The sequence below is a fragment of the Oncorhynchus mykiss genome, chromosome 1 (genome assembly GCF_057628025.1).
Source record: "Oncorhynchus mykiss isolate SJ-2025 chromosome 1, ASM5762802v1, whole genome shotgun sequence".
NCBI lineage: Eukaryota > Metazoa > Chordata > Actinopteri > Salmoniformes > Salmonidae > Oncorhynchus > Oncorhynchus mykiss.
In genome coordinates this window covers 15,727,595-15,753,917 of record NC_143022.1, presented here as the reverse complement: position 1 = coordinate 15,753,917, position 26,323 = coordinate 15,727,595, and the positions used below count along the sequence as shown (strand labels likewise).

Below are 26,323 nucleotides of genomic sequence, written 5' to 3'. Positions count from 1 at the left end.
CCTTTTTAAAGAGCAAATAAACACTAGAAACAACGCCCTAACACACGACTGCTTTTTCAATGGACAATCATTTTATAACAGCTTCCTTCTTCAATCTACATCTTACAGAATTTTTTCCAATATATGCATTCCTTTATTTAATGTTGGACAAAAATACAAGTACAAGACTTGCACTGGTGGAAAAAAACCTGTAACATCTAATCAAAAGTGTAAGGACTTAATAGACACATGTATGTTTATGTTGGTATCGTTGTATCCATATGAGCATTGCTGTTGTCACAGGTATGATAGGGCTTTTCAGCTCTATACAGAAGTAGCTGATGGGGGTGCTTTTAGAAACCTATAGTAAAATTAGTATCGCCCCTATCATACATGTCTGTCATTTTTTTGCTGTTTCACACTAAAACATAAAAAGACATCAGGGCAAAATAATATCATACATGGCAAGCAATGTTGTCTAATAATTGGTTAAAAATGAGTGCCATATAACAAGGTTAATAATTATGTATTTAGTTACCAATTACATAAATATTGTATTTCAAGTTCTTCATAAATTGAAATAAACACTCAAATGTGTAAATACATGGATGTGTACAGTTCATAGAATCAACAATTAGATGATCAGAAGAGTGCGGACACCAAATGGCACAAACTACATCTACATCATACCAGACTTACACACCCCAATTCAAAATGCATCCTGACCGAATCCAAAAAGTCATCAGCCAGTTAATCAAAGAGACAAACAAATAGAAATGCTTTCAATGCATTTGGTAATATATACATTTTCAACTTTTTGCATCATTGTCAATGAAGAGAAATACAATTTGAACTGTACTGTAGCTTCAGTGTTCTGCACAAAGACTGGTAGTCCACTTAATGACACAGGTGCAGAGACAGACAAATCATCACTAACTGCAATACTGCCTCACCCACTTACAAAATGCCCCTGTCCTGACGTGAAAACTATCTTTAAACTGTAATATTCTAGTTATTATATTATGTGATCAAATTCCATTGTCTCAAAAGTAGCCATGGTAGGCTACATACCTCTTTCAATAACATAAAACAATAGACAACAGTCTTTCAATAGTTCCACTTACATATGACAAACATTTGGAGGGGGAAAAAAACATACAAGCTGGACAGCTGCATCGTTATACTTTTCTCTCCAACCAATTCAGGTTTTGCGTGCATAGAACTTGCATAGAGAAAGCTCTGAAGGAGTTAGGGTCTCTTCACTATTTTTGCTACGTTCATTTTCTTCTGAATACCTTCACTTGAAAATGCAGTTTGCTTTTATTTGTAGTTCAGAATCTCTTTTGGCAGATACAGGGAAATGACAAGAGTAGGTCCAGGTAAAACCACAATATAGATAGCCCTCGAACAGTGAAGATTAGAATCCCACACACTACCTCGCCAGACAGCGTATAGGTCTTGGTCTATTGAACACTAAGGGATGCTCCCTGCCTCTGTATTACAGGAGTCTAGGTTTTAATTAAACAGCAACAAACATGATAGCTACCTCTGTTTAAAAAACAATACTGTTTGAGTGTGCTCAAATCCAGCTGGAAGCTAGCTGACACAGTGTAGGGAGAAAGAACAAGGAAGTGCATGACCAGGTCAAAGGGTCAACGCTTCATGTTGTCTCTCAATGCTCCTTTTTCATCCTCTTCTCTTTAGTTGTCAGCAGAGAGACACAGTGGCTACCAGAGATTACCCTCATAAAAACAGTCTCTTTTATCCAAAGCAATAATGAACAAATATTCTGTGTACAGTGCATGACCTATGCAGGGATTGAGCTCACAACCCTGCAGTAGAAAACACCACGCTCCAACCAAATGAGCCAACAGGACATCGGAAGTGGGTCACACGTCTGTACTTATAGCGCGAGTGTTGGTGTAGAAGTCCGGTGCTGGGTTGCTGCGATGCTGGCTGGTGCTCAGCAGGGAGCCATGCAGGGAGGGCAGGGCGAGAGCCAGGGCTGGGTTCTCATAGTGCGTGGGCATGTAGGTGATGCGCTCGCCGCCATTGTGCATCTCGTCGGTGGTTCGGATATAGAAGGGTGATTCGTAGGGCGAACAGGTGGGGCAGTAGTTACGTGGGGGGCCCGTGGCGTGAGAGGCAGGGAGTTCCGGGGAGAGGGAGAGGGGAGTGACGGCCGTCCCGTCCACCCCGGGAGCACTGCATGCGTTGCAGGCAAAGTGGGGCTGCGTGACGGAGCTGGTGTCCCCTTCTGACCCATTCTTCTTACAGCAGTAATACTGAAAGGCAAAGGGGAAGAGGGAGGGAGACGGAGAGCGGAATGTTGTGACAGTAAATAAGTGAACAGAGACTGTAGTGATTCTGAGGCTTAATATCTCTCTCACACACACCTACCTGGAGTCTACAGTAACAGAGCACTGCTATGATACACAAGAGTATCACCGTGGCGAGAATTCCTCCGGTTATGACAACAGTTCCAGCTGTCATCCGACCAGCTCTCCATCAAACTCTGAAGGCACAAGAAGTGGCACAATCATCACAGATGGCCACTGGACAAACAGAAATCTGGGTCGTATTCAGTAGGACACAATGTAGCAAAATGTTTTGCAACGGAAAATGAGAATGTGTGTTCTAATGTTCAGATAGTACCTTCCTATTTCATTCAGAACATGACCCAGACGAACTGAATACCATAAAACATGAATCATCTAATCATCTCCTCATCAAGCCTTTAATTTGAATCAGGTGTGTGAATGCTAGGGCAAAAACTAATTTGTGTTGCCAGGACCAGGATTGAAAAACCCTGTTCTTGGGAAGAAAGTGGAACTCACGTTCAGCAAAGTGTGCAATAAAACCTGTAAGAGAGAAGATCATGGGCAGTACAATGATCTCAGACAATGTCAATGATTAGTATACTGCAACATGCCTGCTTGTAATGTACAGTAGCCTTCTGTAACAGTGGAGGTGTTCTCCTCTCTTACTACTATTTAATTTCATTACTTGTTTGGTTTTTATTGGACCAGGACATTGGCATTCTCAATGACATCTCATTTGATAAGAGAATGGGGGGGGGGGTTAAGACTCGATGACAGATCGGCCCCTGTGTACTGTACTCACATCAGAAGATTGTTCTGAGGGTGGGAGAGGAAACCCCAGGGCGGGAGAGGAAACTGCAGGGCGGGAGAGGAAACCCCAGGGCGGGAGAGGAAACCCCAGGGCGGCAGAGGAAACCCCAGGGCGGGAGAGGAAACCCCAGGGAGTGAGAGGAAACCCCAGGGCGGGAGAGGAAACCCCAGGGCGGGAGAGGAAACCCCAGGGCGGGAGAGGAAACCCCAGGGCGGGAGAGGAAACCCCAGGGCGGGAGAGGAAACCCCAGGGCGGGAGAGGAAACCCCAGGGCGGGAGAGGAAATCCCAGGGAGGGAGAGGAAACCCCAGGGAGGGAGAGGAAATCCCAGGGTGGGAGAGGAAATCCCAGGGAGGGAGAGGAAACCCCAGGGCGGGAGAGGAAACCCCAGGGCGGGAGAGGAAACCGCAGGGTGGGAGGAGATGATGATGGACAGATGGACAGATACACAGCGTCGTCGTCTCGAGACCAAACCAAACTAAGCCCTGTTTAACACAACAAGAAATAAAGAATCCAATATCATTTCATATCATCAATCAATCACATTTATTTATAAAGCCCTTCTTACATCAGCAGATGTCACAAAGTGCTGTACAGAAACCCAGCCTAAAACTCCAAACAGCAAGCAATGTTGATGTAGAAGTACTATGGCTAGGAAAAGATGTAGAAGTACGATGGCTAGGAAAAAACTATCTTTTTTTATTTACATCTCCATGTTACTGTTTCCTGGCTACACTTCCTTATAAGTTATCTTGAAGAAAATAAAATAATATATATATATATATATATATAATAATAATAATAAAAAATAAGTTATCTTGAAGTACAAATCCTTGCCACAAGATGGGGCTGCAAATTTACAAACTGGTCAGAGAGGGAAAAAGACATCAGTGTGCTATTCATGTCCGAAAAACAAAAACAATAGTTCACATCCAGGATGACGTTGTACAGACGTCACTACACTCTTTGAAAGTGGAAGTGCATGCAGGTGTACCCTGAAGATGATTCAGACCAAGTACATTGCTCTACCGTAGGTTCCTTAGATGTATCCAGACTGGAATTATCTGGACAATTTCAGCCAATTACCATTCAAATGATGAGCTCTCACTGTAGCTGTGCCATATACTGTCATTATTTATCCACCACTATACTGTAACCTGGGCTACACCAAGTCCAAACAATACATTCTATTTCTATCACAATATGGCAGTGAACAAGAACCCCTTCATCAAATAGTTATTAGTTATTAAGGGATTTACTAAGGGAGCTATTCATATATTTGAGTCGTCAGTCTCTCTGCTATCAGTGGTGTGTTTCACAGCACTGACTTTTAATCATAGGGATGAGCTGAGATATGCCTAGAAATCTAGGGATCAGCCTATCCAGGTGATGTCAGATTGAACGCTTCGGTCATACTGACAGACAGACAGGCAGATGCCAATTCTAGTGTATAGTTAGGTATAGGCTGAAATACTGTGCATTTAAACATGGGTACACACCATCTTGGCTGTCCATTGTTGACAGATACACACACATTCACACACAGACACACACACCATAGTCGTATATTTACTGTTTGCCACAGGGGCTAACATAGATCACACTGCAAACTGGCACACACTCTGACTGACACACTGCAAGTTGACACACACTCTGACTGACACACTGCAAGCTGACACACACTCAAAACCAAGTGCTCAGCCAGGCATGCAGACACATAGTCAGTCAAAGACCAAGACACACAGACACACGACACACACAAAAACAATTTAACTAAACCAAATCAAATCCAATTTTATTTGTCACATGCTTTGTAGACAACAGCTGTAGACTAACAGTGAAATGCTTATTTACGGGTCATTTTCCAACAAATATAAATAGTGACATGAGGAGTAAATACACAGTGGAATAAATACATGGTGGAGTAAATACACAGTGGAATAAATACATAGTGGAGTAAATACACAGTGGAATAAATACATAGTGGAATAAATACACAGTGGAGTAAATACACAGTGGAGTAAATACATAGTGGAATAAATACATAGGGGAGTAAATAAACAGTGGAGTAAATACACAGTGGAGTAAATACACAGTGGAATAAATACATGGTGGAGTAAATACACAGTGGAGTAAATACACGGTAGAATAAATACATGGTGGAGTAAATACACAGTGGAGTAAATACACAGTGGAATAAATACATGGTGGAGTAAATACACAGTGGAGTAAATACATGGTGGAATAAATAAACAGTGGAGTAAATACATGGTGGAATAAATACACAGTGGAGTAAATACACAGTGGAGTAAATACATGGTGGAGTAAATACACAGTGGAATAAATACATGGTGGAGTAAATACACGGTAGAATCAATACATGGTGGAGTAAATACACAGTGGAGTAAATACACGGTAGAATAAATACATGGTGGAGTAAATACACGGTGGAGTAAATACACAGTGGAGTAAATACATGGTGGAATAAATACACAGTGGAGTAAATACATGGTGGAATATATACACAGTGGAGTAAATACATGGTGGAGTAAATACACAGTGGAGTAAATACACGGTGGAATAAATACACGGTGGAATAAATACATGGTGAGTAAATACACAGTGGAGTAAATACATGGTGAGTAAATACACAGTGGAGTAAATACACGGTGGAATAAATACATGGTGAGTAAATACACAGTGGAGTAAATACATGGTGAGTAAATACACAGTGGAGTAAATACACAGCGGAGTAAATACACAGTGGAGTAAATACACAGTGGAGTAAATACATGGTGGAGTAAATACACAGTGGAGTAAATACATGGTGAGTAAATACACAGTGGAGTAAATACATGGTGAGTAAATACACAGTGGAGTAAATACATGGTGGAATAAATACACAGTAACTAACGAATAACAATAACAAGTAAAAAATAACATGGCGATACAGTGTTCAGACACTTTACTCAGTACTTTGTTGAAGCACCTTTGCCAGCGATGACAGCATTGAGTCTTCTGATGGTATGACACTACAAGCTTGGCACACCTGTATTTGGCGAGTTTCTCCCATTCTTCTCTGGAGACCCTCTCAAGCTCTGTCAGGTTGGATGGGGAGCGTTGCTGCAAAGCAATTTTCAGGTCTCTCCAGAGATGTTCGATCGGGTTCAAATCCGGGCTCTGGCTGGGCCACTTAAGGACATTCAGAGACTTGTCCCGAAGCCACTCCTGTGTTGTCTTGGCTGTGTACTTTGTTGTCTTGTTGGAAGGTGAACCATCGCCCCAGTCTGAGGTCCTGAGCGCTCTGGAGCAGATTTTCACCAAAGCTCTCTCTGTACTTTGCTCCGTTCATCTTTGCCTCGATCCTGACTAGTCTCCAGTCCCTTGCAGCTGAAAAACATCCCCACAGCATGATGCTGCCACCACCATGTTTAACCGTAGGCATGGTGATAGGTTTCCTCCAGACGTGACGGTTGGCATTCAGGCCAAAGAGTTATATCTTGGATTCGTCAGACTAGCGATTCTTGTTTCTCATGGTCTACGAGTCTTTAGTTGCCTTTTGGCAAACTCCAAGTGGGCTGTCGTATGCCTTTTACTAAGGAGTGGCTTCCTACCATAAAGGCCTGATTGGTGGAGTGCTGCAGAGGTTGTTGTCTTTCTGGAAGGTTCTCCCATCTCCACAGAGGAACTCTGGAGTTCTGTCAGAGTGACCATCGGGTTCTTGGTCACCTCCCTGACCAAGACCCTTCTCCTATGATTGCTCAGCTCTAGGAAGAGTCTTGGTGGCTCCAAACTTCTTCCATTTAAGAATGATGGAGGCCACTGTGTTCTTGGGGACCTTCAATGCAGCAGACATTTTTTGGTACCCTTCCCCAGATCTGTGCCTCGACACAATCCTGTTTCGGAGCTCTACCGATAATTCCTTTGACCTCATGACTTGGTCTTAGCTCAGGTGTGTGCCTTTCCAAATCATGACAAATCAATTGAATTTACCACAGGTGGACTCCAATCAAGTTGATGAAACATGTCAAGGATGATCAATAGAAACAGGATGCACCTGACTGTCACGCTCGTCATAATGAGAGGACCAAGATGCAGCGTGATATGGTTCCATCCTCTTTATTATGAAGCGAAACTCAAAGAAAACAATAAATGCACAAAACGAAAACGTGAAGCTGCTATAGTGCTAACAGGCAACTATACAAATTCAAGATCCCACAAAACACAAAGGGGAAATGGCTGCCTAAATATTATCCCCAATCAGAGACAACGATAAACAGCTGCCTCTGATTGGGAACCATACCAGGCCAACATAGAAATAGAAATCACCTAGATGACTCAGCTTAGTCACACCCCGACCTAACCAACATAGAGAATAAAAAGCTCTCTATGGTCAGGGTGTGACACTGACCTCAATTTTGAGTCTCATAGCAAAGGGTCTGAATACTTATGTAAATAATTGCTTTCTCATTATGGGGTAAACATAAACATAACATTTCATCAATATTAGAATTAGGCTGTAATGTAGCAAAATGTGGAAAAAATCAAGGGGTCTGAATACTTTCCGAATGCACTGTATACAGGGAGTGCCAGTACCGAGTCGATGTGCGAGGTAATTTAGGTAGCTATGTACATAAAGTGACCAGACAACAGGACAGATAATAGACAGTAGCAGCAGCATATGTGGTGAGTGTGTGTGTGTGTGTGTGTGTGTGTGTGTGTGTGTGTGTGTGTGTGTGTGTGTGTGTGTGTGTGTGTGTGTGTGTGAAATGTGCGCTGATAGAGGAAGTGTGGGCCCCCAGTCAGCCAGACAGAATTTAGTTTGAGCAACAGGGCAGATTGGATTAGTGGAGTCAGTCTAATGAGATATAATCAGACGGCAGCAGGTGGACGCTGCGCCGCCACAGCAGGGGTCTTAGGCTCCACTGGGCACCACCACTTCCTGTCAGAAGCACGAACAGGAAGTGACCAGTCATGTCTGTTTTTGTCCACCTGCATATTTCCAGCTGTGGGCAATGACTTGCTCAGACGGTGATGTAACATATTTTTTTGGTGCACAACTATGCCTGTCTAATAGTTGGCCAATTGAGGTAAACATTTATATTGGCAATCTTTTCAAAAGGCCTCCTCCACTTAATAACTTGATTAAATCAAGATATTCACTCTGCTTTAAGTTAGCTTTCATGCATGCTGTCATATTACTTTGTAAGTTCCGTTGAAATCAGTGGTACACACTTAGAAAAAAAAGTGCTGGTTCTGTGGCTGTGGCTGTCCCCATAGAAAAAAACTTTTGGGTTCCAGGTAGAACCCTTTTTGGTTCCAAGTAGAACCCTTTTTGGTTCCAAGTAGAACCCTTTCTACAGAGAGCTCTACATAGAACCCAAAATAGTTCTACCTGGAACTACAAAGGGTTCTACATGAAACCAAAAATGGTTCTCCTAAGGGTACAGAAACCTTTTTTCTAAGAGTGTAGTGATAATCTAATTTCCTCATCTAAGTACTATTGAAACATAGTTTTTTGACTGTAACACCAGAGCCTGTAGTAGTGCTTATCTAGAATCAGTTTTGCTTTTTAGATTATAATGAATAGACAGGATCGACCTGTTCCTAGATTAGCACTTCTACTCTGAGACTCTTTATGAATACGGGCCAAGGTTATTGCTACACAACCGCAATATATGTGATTGAAGGAGACAGGTATGGGGACACACACAGAACACACCAGACCATCTCCCAGCACTAAGTAATTTACCATCCCATCAGTATGGAACCATTCCATCAGTATGGAACCATCCCATCAGTATGGAACCATCCCACCAGTATGGAACCATTCCATCAGTATGGAACCATCCCACCAGTATGGAACCATCCCATCAGTATGGAACCATTCCATCAGTATGGAACCATCCCATCAGTATGCAACCATCCCATCAGTATGGAACCATCCCATCAATATGGAACCATCCCATCAGTATGGAACCATTCCATCAGTATGGAACCATCCCATCAGTATGGAACCATTCCATCAGTATGGAACAATCCCTTCCATTTGTTATGTCATTTCAATATTTGTAGAGAGCTAATCCTGGCTATTTCACCATGTATGTCATGGGACATGGGCTCCTGTTAGAGATTCTACACATGTGAACGCACACACACACACACACACACACAGAGACACACAGAGACACACACACACAGACACACACACACACACACACACACACACACACACACACACACACACACACACACACACACACACACACACACACACACACACACACATTGTCTGAATTTCTCTCTCTCTCTCGCTCTCTCACAAACACACACAGAATACAGAAAGAGGGAGGGAGAGAGTGCTGGATGAGCCACTCACACACACCACCACTGGGCCCAGATTAGAGAAACAATACCATGGCCCGTCGCAGCCTTCAATCCCCTTACACAGCCTGAAGAGCCCAAACACTGATAAGACTGCAACACACAAACAGGCTGCCGCACCAAGTCGCACTGTCTCTGTCAATGGACCAAGTACATTTAGGGACACTTTTCTGGAAGGGCCCATTGTAAGGACTTTACGTAAGCAGTTCCAAATGTCCTCAGATTTGCAGAATTACGTAAGAACGAAGAATGCTCATGCCATTTTATGTCAACAATCTAAGATGAAAAGGGCTCTGAAATTTGGGCCTGGAGAGATGCAGTGTGTGGGGACCAGAAGTAAACAAACAAAAATTTGACCAACTGGGGACATTTTGTTGGTCACCACAAGGTCAAATGCTATTTCTAGGGGGTTTAGGGTGAAGGTTAGAATTAGTGTGAGGGTTAGAATTAGGTTTAGGGTTAGGATTAGGAGCTAGGGTTAGTTTTAAGGTTAGGGTTAGGAGCTAGGGTTATTTTAAGGTTAGGGTTAGGTTTAAGGTTAGGGTTAGGGTAAGAGTACCGGTTAGGGTTAGGGGTTAGGGAATTTTGAATGGGACTGAATTGTGTGTCCCCACAAGGCTTGCTGTACAAGACAGTGTGTGTGTGTGTGTGTGTGTGTGTGTGTGTATGTGTGTGTGTGTGTGTGTGTGTGTGTGTGTGTGTGTGACTGTAGGTTGGTCCCTGTCAACACAGCCCTTCATCATTCTCCCTCTATCACCATTATAAGAGTGCCGATCGATGAGCTGACGCGCACACATTTCTGTTGCCATGACACTGGGAAGATGTTTCCTCGACCCTGACCAAGCCTAGCTTCCTAAAACAGCCTTTCATACACACACACACACACACACACACACACACACACACACACACACACACACACACACACACACACACATTATTCACTTGCACATGCTCCTGCACACAGGTTCACACACACACACACTCCTCTAATCTAGCGTCTCATCAACCTCTTCACCTCCATCTCCATCCTCCCGCCCATTTCACTCCATCTCTCATCCCATTAACCTGTTGTTTCTTCATCCAGCCCATCTCACTCCATCTCCCATCCCATTAACCTGTTGTTTCTTCATCCAGCCCATCTCACTCCATATCTCATCCCATTAACCTGTTGTTTCTTCATCCAGCCCATCTCACTCCCTCTCCCATCCCATGAACCTGTTGTTTCTTCATCCAGCCCATCTCACTCCATCTCTCATCCCATTAACCTGTTGTTTCTTCATCCAGCCCATCTCACTCCATCTCTCATCCCATTAACCTGTTGTTTCTTCATCCAGCCCATCTCACTCCATCTCTCATCCCATCCAGCCCATCTCACTCCATCTCTCATCCCATCCAGCCCATCTCACTCCATCTCTCATCCCATCCAGCCCATCTCACTCCATCTCTCATCCCATTAACCTGTTGTTTCTTCATCCAGCCCATCTCACTCCATCTCTCATCCCATCCAGCCCATCTCACTCCATCTCTCATCCCATCCAGCCCATCTCACTCCATCTCTCATCCCATCCTGCCCATCTCACTCCATCTCTCATCCCATTAACCTGTTGTTTCTTCATCCAGCCCATCTCACTCCCTTGCTGTCTCCTTTTTCCTCCAGTTCTTCACTGTCTTTCACATGACACCCAGTGCTTTAGACTGTTGACACAACAAAGATCACATAAATAAGGTATATATGTAATTCTATGATTAAAGCTAACAGCAATAGAACTGCAGTAGAGACTAATAGAGACCATCTGCAGTAGACTAATAGCGACCATATGCAGTAGACTAATGGAGACCATCTGCAGTCAACTAATAGAGACAATCTGCAGTAGACTAATAGAGACCATTTGCAGTAGAGACTAATAGTGACCATCTGTAGTAGATTAATAGAGACCATCTGCAGTAGACTAATGGAGACCATCTGCAGTAGACTGATAGAGACAATCTGCAGTAGATTAATAGAGACCATCTGCAGTAGACTAATAGAGACCATATGCAGTAGACTAATAGAGACCATCTGCAGTAGACTAATAGTGACCATCTGCAGTAGACTAATAGAGACCATCTGCAGTAGAGACTAATAAAGACCATCTGCAGTAGACTAATAAAGGCCATCTGCAGTAGAGACTAATATAGACTATCTGTAGTAGACTAATAGAGAACATCTGCAGTACAGACTAATAGAGAACATCTGCAGTACAGACTAATAGAGACCATCTGCAGTACAGACTAATATAGAACATCTGCAGTACAGACTAATAGAGAACATCTGCAGTACAGACTAATAGAGACCATCTGCAGTACAGACTAATATAGAACATCTGCAGTACAGACTAATAGAGACCATCTGCAGTACAGACTAATAGAGAGACTAACTGTCCTCTCCCAAGCCAACTATCCACTTCAGTTGATCCAGTTTATTTTATGCCATTGTTAATTAATTAAAGGATTAGAGAGAGAGAAGAGAGTGAGGAGAGAGAGGGAATAATTTAATTGGATAAGACACTGACGGTTACAATTGTACCCTATTTCCTATATAGTGCTCTATGTAGGGAATAGGGTGCCATTTTGGATGCACAGTAAGCCATCTTTTTACATTCAGTAATTCATGCCAAAGTATTAGGCCTACACATTGATGGTGGATGGAGTGAGTTTCCCCTATAAAACGATAAGAGCTCTTGAAGACCTAGTGAAAGGCGCTATATTTTATAAATGCAAATCACATTCATAACACACAAACCTGTCACAAGACAGTGATATGTATTCCAAGCACCACTTCCAGATCACATTCACACATGACATCACATCCACATAGGCCTAGCGATGTTACAGTGTCACTGAACATTATCCCCAAACAGTCATTGACATCAACACATTACACATGCAATCACATTACCATATGCAGAGCCCATGTGTTGGATACATTGGGTACCGGCACAGACTAAATCCTTTTTCACTAGGATGTCCTCAGAAGCCCCTCACACAGCCTCACGTCTTCTGAAGGGAGAATTCAACGTGGCCGTCTTGGCATACATTATCACATATTAAGAGTGTTTCAAAGCCAACAGCTTGCAATAGGAGTGTATTTTTAACCATTGCGAGCTAGAGGTGTATCACTTCACCAAGCAGGCTCCTACCAATGGTTTAGTCATTGACACTGTGGCCTAAAAGTAGAGGTAGGATGTTTTCAGAAAGTTTTGATGAGTAGGGGTCAAAGTTCTAACTTTACCCTGCGGATAACCTTTCATCTCAGTGGGCTACTTCAGGGTCACACAGAGTTGTTCTTGGTAGTCTTAAACACATCTACTTTGAGACAACAGTATGCACCTCACACACATGGTGCCATGTCAGATATAGAGTTGAAATGTATTCCATTTTGAGTTTGCATCCCAATATTACACTTTATATACACTGAAAGAAAAATATAAACGCAACGTGCAACAATTTCAAAGATTTTACTGAGTTACAGTTGATATAAAAGAGTCAAATTCATTAGGCCCTAATCTATGGATTTCACATGACTGGGAATACAGATATTTATCTGTTGGTCACACATTTAAAAAAAGGAAGGAGCATGTATCTGGTGTGACCACCATTTGCATCATGCAGTGCGACAGACCTCCTTCGTATAGAGTTGATCAGGCTGTTGATTGTGGTCTGTGGAATGTTGTCCCACTTCTCTTCAATGGCTGTGCAAAGTTGCTGGATATTGTCGGGGAACTGGAACACGCTGTCGTACACTTCAATCCAGAGCATCCCAAACATGCTCAATGGGTGACATGTCTGGTGAGTATGCAGACCATGGAAGAACTGGGACATTTTCAGATTCCAGGAATTGTATACAGATCCTTGCAACATGGATCATGTTATCATGCTGAAACATGAGGTGGTGGCGGTGGATGAATAGCACGACAATGAGCCTCAGGATCTCGTCACGGTATCTCTGTGCATTCAAATTGCCATCTATAAAATGAAATTGTGTTTGTTGTCCATAGCTTAGGTCTGCCAATACCATAGCCCCACCACCACCATGAGACACTCTGTTCACAACGTTCACATCCGCAAACCTCTTGCCCACACAACACCACACACGTGGTCTGTGGTTGTGAGGCCGGCCAGTTGGACATACTGCCAAATTCTCTAAAACAACGTTGGAGGCAGCTTATGGTAAAGAAATGAACATTCAATTCTCTGGCAACAGCTCTGGTGGACATTCCTGCAGTCAGCATGCCAATTGCACGCTCCCTCAAAACTTGAGACATCTGTGGCATTGTATTGTGTAACAAAACTTCACATTTTAGAGTGGCCTTTTACTGTCCCCAGCACAAGGTGCACCTGTGTAATGATCATGCTGTTTAATCAGCTTCTTGACATGCCACACCCGTCAGGTGGATGGATTATCTTGGTCAAGGAGAAATGCTCACTAACAGGGGTGTAACTAAATATGTGCACAACATTTGAGAGAAATAAGCTTTTTGTGCGTGTGGAAAATTTATGGGATCTTTTATTTCAGCTCATGAAACATGTGACCAACACCTCACATGTTGCGTTTCTATTTTTGTTCAGTGTACATCACTGAAATATAACAAAATAGAAACACCAGATTTTCTGAGTGTTTAAAAAAATAATGTTTATTTATTATACAATCATGAAGAATGTTAATAACATTCCACCCATGAGGCCACTAGAGGGTGATTTGGTCATTCTGCGGCAGGAACTACCCCTCTCTGCCTCTGCTGCTTGAGCACATAGCCATATATCCATAAGGCATGCTACCATTCTCTACATGAGAGTATGAGAAGAAGAGAACCTTGGGCATTTTTTACAGATGATTGATCGAGACAGTCCTAAACTAAACTGCCCTTGCCAACCAGTGTTTTCTCTAGCCATCTATGCGATACGTACAATACTTTATTGTCCAAATGCATGGCAATTCAAATGATACCCCCGGTAAGAACAGTGTAGCTAAACCACAACCACTGAGCACATCTGTGCTGTAATATGTCCGCCACTATGTCATCAGTATGGTATGCGGTGACAGAGTGGCAATGAGGGTACAGCATTCATCTCCTAGGAATTACATGTGCCTGACTGCCATACCAGTGATTGGAGCCCTACCTTCCTTCAGGCCTCTAGGGAGAAGGGCATCTATGAGCTGATACTCAATTATGATGTAGTGCTCTTTCTCTCTCTCTCTTTCTCTCCCTCTCTCGCTCACACACACACACACACACACACACACACACACACACACACACACACACACACACACACACACACACACACACACACACACACACACACACACACACACACACACACACACACACACACACACACACACACACACAGCCAGTCTGTCTGTCTCTCTCGCTCTCTCTAGAACCTACATGGAACCAAAGGGAGTTCTACCTGGAACCTAAAAGGGTTCTCCAATGGGGACGGCCACTGAACCCTTTTGTAATCCTTTCTTCTAAGAATGTACCAGTCATCCAATCCAAAGCAGCTGAGTGAAACGTAGAGCCTCGAGAAATAACGTAATATCTTCAGAGCTGTAATAACCGTGCACCCACTTCATTCTCTGCATACTATTCTTCAATCCATGTTCAACCATTAGTGGGATGACACAATCAAAGAAACCTTGGCCTCCATCTCTGGGTTATAATGTCTTAATTACAAATCCATTCTAATCAACAGAGATCACATCTTCCTATAGACCTTGACCTTGACCTTACTTCAAACAGCTGACTAGAGCATGTTACGAACAGCTTCATTTTTCAGAGCTAAACTAAAATCCACTTACCCATGTGGCATCCCCCTAAATCTCAAAGTGGGCACAGGGAGCACATTATATTGTGGAAGTCGTAAAGCCTTGCCTCTGTATGAGATGCCTGGGCTTGCTATCAGGGAACACATTATATTGTAGAAGCCTTGTCGCTGTATGGGATGCCTGGGCTTGCTATCAGGGAGCATATTATATTGTGGAAGCCTCCAAGTCTTGCCGCTGTATGGGGTGCCTGGGCTTGCTATCAGGGAACACATTATATTGTAGAAGCCTTGTCGCTGTATGGGATGCCTGGGCTTGCTATCTTGCACAAAAAGCACAACCCAAATGGGATTCATGGTCACAGAGTTAATGTAATTTGTGTCATTCTGTTATCCAGAGCTACAGTAGGCTCTAACTTCTTTGTGTTACAGTATGTTTGGCTGGATAGAGAACAGAGAGGGAGAGAGCCTCAGACCTAATTAAGAAGGGTTGATTCTATTGCATGTGGAAGAGCAGACTCATATGTTATGTTGTCTTATAATGGGCCTACCTTGCAGAAGAACATTGTTTCCTTGTTATTATAACTTAATTTTTGAACAAAATCGTCATCTTTCTCATTTTAACCCAGATGAGGTTTGGTTTAATGTTTGTTGACAACTCAATGAAATATGTATTTGCCTGAAGGGAAGCCATCTACAGTAAACCAGGGATGCAATTTTCCCACCAGTAGACAGGCAGCAAACCCTGGAAGCTGAATAGGTTGTTTCTGGTTATTTCTGCTAAAAGACAGGACCCATCTGATACATTAACAGAGCCAAGCAACATTTGGTGATGGACAGCTATCCACAAAGAAAGGTAGAGGGGCAAAGGACAGACAGTTATGGACAGCTATCCACAAAGAAAGGTAGAGGGGCAAAGGACAGACAGTTATGGACAGCTATCCACAAAGAAAGGTAGAGGGGCAAAGGACAGACAGTTATGGACAGCTATCCACAAAGAAAGGTAGAGGGGCAAAGGACAGACAGTTATGGATAGCCATTACTTGATTTTCTCCTTGTCATTTAGGTGCAGCATGGAATTCATTATTTTCCCTCCACCCTTGATAAAAGCATTGGATCAATGATGACTTTCCTTTATAGATTACTGAGATGTATTATAGATGGTCCTCTACCATCCCAGGGTTCCTCAGTGTGTGTGGAGAAAGAGAGAGCGTCCGTCTCCATCTCCATCCCGCTCCCTGACCATTTCCATCTCCTGCTGAGGTTCTATGTGCCGACAGGGCACTCTACACCTCACTGCAAAGCTATTCTCTACTCTACTAGTTGGACTCTAATCTCGACCCCTGCTGTATGCTAGTCTGCTCCTCCTGAGTTATACTCTTTGTCCCCCCCATAATCTGTATAGATTTCTGGTTACATCTGTTCCAACTCTGTTCACTACTGCTCTGCTCAGCTCTCCACTGTTCAGCTCTTCACAGATTCTGGCTTGGATTCAATCGATTGCAGATAGAAGGAAAACTGACAAACTCAGCATGTTTTGGTCTATACAATCTGTTCTGTTTAGCTCCACATCCTCACACACACTACTCACCACCTCTTCAAGACTCTACCTCTTCAACAATCTCTTCAAGACGCTACCTCTTCAACACTCTCTTCAAGACTCTACCTCTTCAACACTCTCTTCAAGACTCTACCTCTTCAACACTCTCTTCAAGACTCTACCTCTTCAACACTCTCTTCAGAACTCTACCACTTCAACACTCTCTTCAAGACTCTACCACTTCAACACTCTCTTCAAGACTCTACCTCTTCAACACCCTTCAAGACTTCCTCTTCAACACTCTCTTCAAGACTCTACCTCTTCAACACACTCTTCAAGACTTCCTCTTCAACACACTCTTCAAGACTCTACCTCGTCAACACTCTCTTCAAGACTTCCTCTTCAACACTCTCCAAGACTCCACCTCTTCAACACTCTCTTCTAGACTCTACCTCTTCAACACTCTCTCCAAGACTCTCAATACTCTCTTCAAGATTCTACCGCTTCAACACTCTCTTCAAGACTACCTCTTCAACACTCTCTTCAAGACGCTACCTCTTCAACACACTCTTAAAGACTCAACCACTTCAACACACTCTTAAAGACTCTACCTCTTCAACACACTCTTCAAGACTTCCACTTCAACACTCTATTCAAGACTTCCTCTTCAACACTCTCTTCAAGACTCTACCTCTTCAACACACTCTTCAAGACTTCCACTTCAACACTCTCTTCAATACTTCCTCTTCAAGACTCTACCTCTTCAACACTCTCTTCAAGACTACCTCTTTAACACTCTCTTCAAGACTCTACCTCTTCAACACACTCTTCAAGACTCCACCTCTTCAACACTCTCTTCAAGACTACCGCTTCAACACTCTCTTCTAGACTCTACCTCTTCAACACTCTCTTCAAGACTACCGCTTCAACACTATCTTCTAGACTCTACCTCTTCAACACTCTCTTCAAGACTCTACCACTTCAACACTCTCTTCAAGACTACCTCTTCAACACTCTCTTCAAGACTCTACCACTTCAACACTCTCTTCAAGACTACCTCTTCAACACTCTCTTCAAGACTCTACCTCTTCAACACTCTCTTCAAGACTACCTCTTCAACACACTCTTCAAGACTTCCACTTCAACACACTCTTCAAGACTCTAACGCTTCAACACTCTCATCAAGACTTTATCTCTTTAAGATTCTCTTCAAGACCCTGCAGGTTTAACTCACAGAGCCCCCAGAGGAGAACTGGTTTGAGGGTTTAACTCAACTCACAGAGCCCCCAGAGGAGAACTGGTTTGAGGGTTTAACTCAACTCACAGAGCCCCCAGAGGAGAACTGGTCTGCGGGTTTAACTCAACTCACAGAGCCCCCAGAGGAGAACTGGTCTGCGGGTTTAACTCACATAGCCCCCAGAGGAGAACTGGTTTGAGGGTTTAACTCAACTCACAGAGCCCCCAGAGGAGAACTGGTCTGCGGGTTTAACTCACAGAGCCCCCAGAGGAGAACTGGTTTGAGGGTTTAACTCAACTCACAGAGCCCCCAGAGGAGAACTGGTCTGCGGGTTTAACTCACAGAGCCCCCAGAGGAGAACTGGTTTGAGGGTTTAACTCAACTCACAGAGCCCCCAGAGGAGAACTGGTCTGCGGGTTTAACTCGCAGAACCCCCAGAGGAGAACTGGTTTGATTTGAGGGTTTAACTCAACTCACAGAGCCCCCAGAGGAGAACTGGTCAGCGGGTTTAACTCAACTCACAGAGCCCCCAGAGGAGAGCTGGTTTGAGGGTTTAACTCAACTCACAGAGCCCCCAGAGGAGAACTGGTCTGCGGGTTTAACTCGCAGAACCCCCAGAGGAGAACTGGTTTGATTTGAGGGTTTAACTCAACTCACAGAGCCCCCAGAGGAGAACTGGTCAGCGGGTTTAACTCAACTCACAGAGCCCCCAGAGGAGAGCTGGTCTGCGGGTTTAACTCAACTCACAGAGCACCCAGAGGAGAACTGGTCTGCGGGTTTAACTCAACTCACAGAGCCCCCAGAGGAGAACTGGTCTGCATGTTTAACTCACAGAGACCCCAGAGGAGAACTGGTTTGAGGGTTTAACTCAACTCACAGAGCCCCCAGAGGAGAACTGGTCTGCGGGTTTAACTCGCAGAACCCCCAGAGGAGAACTGGTTTGATTTGAGGGTTTAACTCAACTCACAGAGCCCCCAGAGGAGAACTGGTCTGTGGGTTTAACTCACATATCCCCCAGAGGAGAACTGGTTTGAGGGTTTAACTCAACTCACAGATCCCCCGGAGGAGAACTGGTCTGCGGGTTTAACTCAACTCACAGAGCCCCCAGAGGAGAACTGGTCTGCAGGTTTAACTCACAGAGCCCCCAGAGGGGAACTGGTCTGCAGGTTTAACTCAACTCACAGAGCCCCCAGAGGAGAACTGGTCTGCATGTTTAACTCACAGAGACCCCAGAGGAGAACTGGTTTGAGGGTTTAACTCAACTCACAGAGCCCCCAGAGGAGAACTGGTCTGCGGGTTTAACTCGCAGAACCCCCAGAGGAGAACTGGTTTGATTTGAGGGTTTAACTCAACTCACAGAGCCCCCAGAGGAGAACTGGTCTGTGGGTTTAACTCACATATCCCCCAGAGGAGAACTGGTTTGAGGGTTTAACTCAACTCACAGATCCCCCGGAGGAGAACTGGTCTGCGGGTTTAACTCAACTCACAGAGCCCCCAGAGGAGAACTGGTCTGCAGGTTTAACTCACAGAGCCCCCAGAGGAGAACTGGACTGCAGGTTTAACTCAAAGAGCCCCCAGAGGAGAACTGGTTTGAGGATTTAACTCAAAGAGCCTCCATGAGATGGGAATGCTTATAGGGCACACCCTGGCTGGCAGAAACGTTCTCCACACAAAGTACTTTATTTAGCTAAATCAGCGCCTAGCTACATCGGCATGCACTTGAAGCTTGACTGTGTAAACGGCAGTACGAGTGAACTACGACTTAGCTAGCATGTTGCAGGTTTTGCTAAAATGAACAGATGTTATTCATCATGAATTTGGGGCCAGGACCGAGTGCGGGAAGCCCTGCAGTAGGGCAATTCAAAAGGATGGTTTAGTACCTTTTTACTGAAGAATGTGTTTGATTTCTATGACTGTTATGCTTTTCGTGTATTGAGATGTATACTGATGTGTATCGTGTATATTGATGTGTATAGTGTATATTGATGTGTATAGTGTATATGTGTATAGGGCTCATCTGTGAAAGAGACCTTGGTCTCAGTATGACTCCCTGTTAAAATACAGTGCCTTGCGAAAGTATTCGGCCCCCTTGAACTTTGCGACCTTTTGCCACATTTCAGGCTTCAAACATAAAGACATAAAACTGTATTTTTTTGTGAAGAATCAACAACAAGTGGGACACAATCATGAAGTGGAACGACATTTATTGGATATTTCAAACTTTTTTAACAAATCAAAAACTGAAAAATTGGGTGTGCAAAATTATTCAGCCCCTTTACTTTCAGTGCAGCAAACTCTCTCCAGAAGTTCAGTGAGGATCTCTGAATGATCCAATGTTGACCTAAATGACTAATGATGATAAATACAATCCACCTGTGTGTAATCAAGTCTCCGTATAAATGCACCTGCACTGTGATAGTCTCAGAGGTCCGTTAAAAGCGCAGAGAGCATCATGAAGAACAAGGAACACACCAGGCAGGTCCGAGATACTGTTGTGAAGAAGTTTAAAGCCGGATTTGGATACAAAAAGATTTCCCAAGCTTTAAACATCCCAAGGAGCACTGTGCAAGCGATAATATTGAAATGGAAGGAGTATCAGACCACTGCAAATCTACCAAGACCTGGCCGTCCCTCTAAACTTTCAGCTCATACAAGGAGAAGACTGATCAGAGATGCAGCCAAGATGCCCATGATCACTCTGGATGAACTGCAGAGATCTACAGCTGAGGTGGGAGACTCTGTCCATAGGACAACAATCAGTCGTATATTGCACAAATCTGGCCTTTATGGAAGAGTGGCAAGAAGAAAGCCATTTCTTAAAGATATCCATAAAAAGTGTTGTTTAAAGTTTGCCACAAGCCACCTGGCAGACACACCAAACATGTAGAAGAAGGTGCTCTGGTCAGATGAAACCAAAATTGAACTTTTTGGCAACAATGCAAAACGTTATGTTTGGCGTAAAAGCAACACAGCTCATCACCCTGAACACACCATCCCCACTGTCAAACATGGTGGTGGCAGCATCATGGTTTGGGCCTGCTTTTCTTCAGCAGGGACAGGGAAGATGGTTAAAATTGATGGGAAGATGGATGGAGCCAAATACAGGACCATTCTGGAAGAAAACCTGATGGAGTCTGCAAAAGACCTGAGACTGGGACGGAGATTTGTCTTCCAACAAGACAATGATCCAAAACATAAAGCAAAATCTACAATGGAATGGTTCAAAAATAAACATATCCAGGTGTTAGAATGGCCAAGTCAAAGTCCAGACCTGAATCCAATCGAGAATCTGTGGAAAGAACTGAAAACTGCTGTTCACAAATGCTCTCCATCCAACCTCACTGAGCTCGAGCTGTTTTGCAAGGAGGAATGGGAAAAAATGTCAGTCTCTCGATGTGCAAAACTGATAGAGACATACCCCAAGCGACTTACAGCTGTAATCGCAGCAAAAGGTGGCGCTACAAAGTATTAACTTAAGGGGGCTGAATAATTTTGCACGCCCAATTTTTCAGTTTTTGATTTGTTAAAAAAGTTTGAAATATCCAATAAATGTCGTTCCACTTCATGATTGTGTCCCACTTGTTGTTGATTCTTCACAAAAAAAATACAGTTTTATATCTTTATGTTTGAAGCCTGAAATGTGGCAAAAGGTCGCAAAGTTCAAGGGGGCTGAATACTTTCGCAAGGCACTGTAAATGTTAACTAAAAGTTAATCCATTACAACCATACTAAATGCCTGGACAGTTGATACAGATGGATCATTCGGGGGATTGCATTGACACAGCTCTTTACGAGGCTTTCTCAAATCACTTTTAACAACACTGGGGTAACTCATCCCAACTCTTCTCCTGCCAATGTACAGCCAAGCACCTACCTGGGTGCTGAGGAAAGCAGAGGGCTGCACGTTTGACATCAGCTTAGAACAACTGAACTGTGTTTCTGAGAAGGGTTCCTTGTTCTGGAGTAAAAACAGCAACACCAGAGAGTGTAGCTGATGAGTCACCCTAGATAAATGAACAATTCCTAAGTACAGTAGTAGTGTTCCAAGAGCGAGGTAGGTCCTGGTGAGGTGCTGTGCCAGGGATCTGCCCCCAGCTCTGCCTCCAACTCTGGCCTGACAGTCTTCATTCACCTTGGCAGTGTTTCAATGCTCTGCTGCTGTACTCGTACTGCAGATGGCCCTGAGCACTCGGCAGAGCAGCATGGTGCTTTCACCAACCCCAAAAGCTGCTGTGCAAACAGAAAGAGAAGAACCCACAGTCGTTTCACACGGATAAAATCTACATTCTTACCCCGAATGCGGAAGAACTACAACATCCATGTTTGATTGATCGTTAAATATTCTATATGTTTTAAATCTTATAGAGACGGGTGCAAATCTTAAGTGCGCTTTGCCTGTTGTGTCAATGTTTGTATGTTTGGATAGACAGAGCAGAACTGATCTCCAATAATAGTCTATTTTCGTTCACCTCTGGCCAAGCAGCCGTCCAGCTAACACAGTGGATTGTTACTCTTTGTCCAATTACATTACAACTGATGAAGAAACCCTGTGGTTTCATCATGGTCTTTGGGTTTTGAATGCTCCTACTCAGCCCACAAGGTCTCTCACTCATTGTTAGATAATTACATTAATCTTTTGATAGATCCATCTCTAACTTTGCACTTGGAAACACCAGGATCCTGCAACTATAAAATCTTGGCTTTTCAATATTTTAAATATCAATCTAGCAATAATATATTTTTTAATCACAGAGTAGTTTTGGCAAGGTATTCAATCTCCCTGGAAAAGCATTCATCTCTGCCTGTTCTCCAAGGGAATGCATCTATGGCAACGTCAGGAGGTGGTTGGAAAACTTGACCAAAAGGAAAGGTTGAGAGAGTGCTTCCTTCTCTAGGGCGAGTTATGGGAGATACCAGATACCAATCCAGAAGGGGATATCATCAAGTATATATTCTGTAACTTTTCTTGGGGAAAATATAGCTTAAAATAGTTCATTACATTTACAAACCAGAGGAGCAACTAATAGAGTATGTTCTACCGTTTGGTTTCATGTATGAAGGGGATGTATATCAGTGCTATTAGATCAGCTAGCTACAGTAGCTGCTTTAGTGGTCAATGAAGTCTTCTCTCCTGAGATCTTTGACTATCCTCCTCTGGTAAATGAGACGTTTTAACCCGACTGCACTCTCACCTCACTTAAAGTGCTGTATGTAAGCAAAAAGGCACAAGAGGAAGTGCTGTATCGTGAATACAGTCATGGGTAAATGGTGTTGTTCGGTCCGACACGATAGAGGACGTTTCTCCTGTGTGTGCTAAAAAGCTTGAAATTCAAAAGTGAAAGATTGTTTCCGAGGTCGGACAGGCAGACAGCGAGGCGTACATTAACCCCTGCTGCAGGAGACGATTCGGAAAGCTACATGAACATGATATTCTTATGGAGGCACAGTAATCATTTTCAGATGGAACTGTTAGCAGGCATAGGTGTGCCTTTGACCGCCAATACAGCACGGCTTGGAAACGCTGCTCATCCAATCAGCATCCAGGATCCAAACAACCAGTTGAATAAGCATTTTAAATCATCACTTAGATCTCAGAAGTTAAAATGCCAGAGAGACTTTGACATGAGAGATATGGAACTTTTAGAACCAGGAATGCTTATGTAAAGAAGGTGGAGAGAGGAGTAGTGCAGGGGTTTATTTTAGTACAATAACTTAAGATGTTATTACTCACTGCCTCACCACACTTCTAATGAGTTTCTACATGGATAAATACTGTATCATCAAGTTATTGACTGCACTTCTAAACACTGGTTGGTACCTAGTGAAAAAGCTCAGTGATGCATTGTGCCGTAAAAGATGGTTAAAAAATGAAAATAAACTCTCACTCAAGACATGAGCTATCAGCTCCATCAACAGAAGCCAATGGGATTGCACTGTAAGTAGCCTACAGTATGACATGGCATATCCTCTCTATGTTGTAGCTGTGATCTTCTGATCTCATATCCTGTTAGCCACATATGGACAACACTGCAGAGTCCCATGGGAAATCAGTCCATTGCAGCATTGCCTCTGCTGAAGGTGAAAGAATAAGGGGGAGATGGCGTGATAGAGTCAGAGAGAGGACAGGCAACCTTAACAATCCTTTCTTATTGAGTTGTCTTTTTCCCCTCTCTGTGTTCATTTATCAGTGAGTGGGCTCAACATCCAGACCTGCAGCATAACCACTTCATTTTGACTGTGTGTGTGTGTGTGTGTGGGTGGGTGGGTGTGTGTGTGTGTGTGTGTGTGTGTGTGTGTGTGTGTGTGTGTGTGTGTGTGTGTGTGTGTGTGTGTGTGTGTGTGTGTGTGTGTGTGTGTGTGTGTGTCTGTCTGTGTGTGTCTGTGTGTGTCTGTGTGTCTGTGTAACTGATATCCTCTTCAATATGACAGTCATGCAAGCAGCACTGTGTCCCCAAAGTACAAATCAATGTTTTGGATTTTTTTTGGGGGGGAGAATACATGTCAGAGCTGTTATTTAAGCATAACATAGTTCACAGTAATACTTAAATCGAATGTGAGGTATAGGGTGAAATGGTAGCCTATACCTTGAGTTTCATATTGTTCTCAGCTACATTCTACAATTAGTGGGTTTTAATCGTCTCGGGTTCATCGACCACTACTGATACCCATAACAGGCACATTTCACGTTCAAATAGACTCAAGAGAGCCACATTAGCCTATAATGTTTGATCCTGCCAGGTGGCACACTATAAAGTCAAATTTCACATCACCGCATGAATCATTTTTATTATATTCTGGAGACAATAAACAAACGCTACCACAGATCTGTCCATAAACAAAACGTTCATAACTGAATGGAACGTCTGGATTTATTTGACCAAGTATGTGAATGTTTAAGGTTTTCCAGAACGAATAGAATATCTCAAAATGTTGTAGGCTATTTCCCGTCGTCCGATAATTGAGCCCACACCACAAAACGAAGGTTATACTTACCTGTCGGACACTGTGGGTGTTACATTGTTCGTTTCCTCAACTTGCGTTATTGCTCTTGAGTTTTACCACGGTTAAAGGCACGGCAAAACGTTATTGCATTGCCGAAAATAAAAGAAGGCACTTGATAGGCTACGGATTGCAGTGGACTGTCATCCGATGAGTAGCCTGCACCGTGTGTTGTCTCTGGAAGAACGCAACAGTCTTGGTGATGGATAGTAGGCTATGTTCAATAGAGGTCAGAGAATAGGAATAACGATTATCATCCGGTGAAAAATTGGTATCGTTGTGATAATTTAGTTTACTCACGAAAAATATATGGAAGAAATACTCACACGCGAACTTGTGAAAAGCAAATAATCGATACGCATCAAATTATTGTTTGGAAAGAATGATGGAACTAACAATGTTACGCCCTTAAAGCTATTTTAATTCGTGGAATCCTTTTATATTCTCTGCGCAAAGAAACTCAGTAATCCAGAAGGTGGAAATGCAGATATCCAATCCAACAAGTTAAGAGTGGATGAGTGAATGGCTAGGTTGGGGAGAGAGATTGCATGCGCAAGGCCACTTCAACGAACCTAGCTAGAGGTGTAAATAACAGAGGACTCGTAACAAATTGCACGGGGCAAACGTGAGGCGCCACCCTAGTGGCCATGAGGTTCTGCTGAAATTATGTCCCTGGGAATAGTACCACATCTGCTAGTATTGGTGCCAATGGAGACAAAATGTAGTTACGCATTGAAAGATAATTGCACTTTAACGTATAAATGCAGTTCTTTTCAGCAATGTATTTTTGCCTTTATGGTAGAGTGGCCAGATGGTAGCCACTCCTCAGTAAAAGTTTGCCAAAAGGTACCTAAAGACTCTCAGATCATGAGAAACATGATTCTCTGGTCCGATGAATCCAAGATTGAACTCTTTGGCCTGAATGCCATTCGCCATGTCTGGAGGAAACCTGGCACCAACAATACGGTGAAGCATGGTGGTAGCAGCAACATGCTGTGGGGATGTTTTTCAGTGGCAGGGACTGGGAGACTAGTCAGGATCAAGGGAAAGATGAACAGAAAGATCATTGAACAGAGAGATCCTTGATGGAAACCTGCTCCAGAGCACTCAGGACCTCAGACTTGTGCGAAGGTTCACCTTCCAACACGACAACGACCCTATGCACACAGCCAAGACAACACAGGAGTGGGACAAATCTCGGAATGTCCTTGAGTGGCCCAGCCAGAGCCCGGACTTAAACCC

The 26,323-nt window shown here is 43.4% G+C and overlaps 1 protein-coding gene across 1 annotated transcript; it reads right to left on the bottom strand.

Annotated features, from left to right (window-relative positions):
* Positions 1–110: 110 nt before the first annotated feature.
* LOC110486340 (protein FAM163A) lies at positions 111–25,683 on the bottom strand. The gene is made up of 3 exons (XM_021557898.3): positions 25,076–25,683; positions 2,380–2,494; positions 111–2,264 (listed from the first exon to the last, which is right to left on the bottom strand). The coding sequence occupies exons 2-3, from the start codon at positions 2,470–2,472 to the stop codon at positions 1,869–1,871; spliced, it is 489 nt and encodes a 162-aa protein (XP_021413573.1). The 5' UTR covers positions 2,473–2,494; positions 25,076–25,683; the 3' UTR covers positions 111–1,868.
* Between the last annotated feature and the right edge of the window lie 640 nt (positions 25,684–26,323).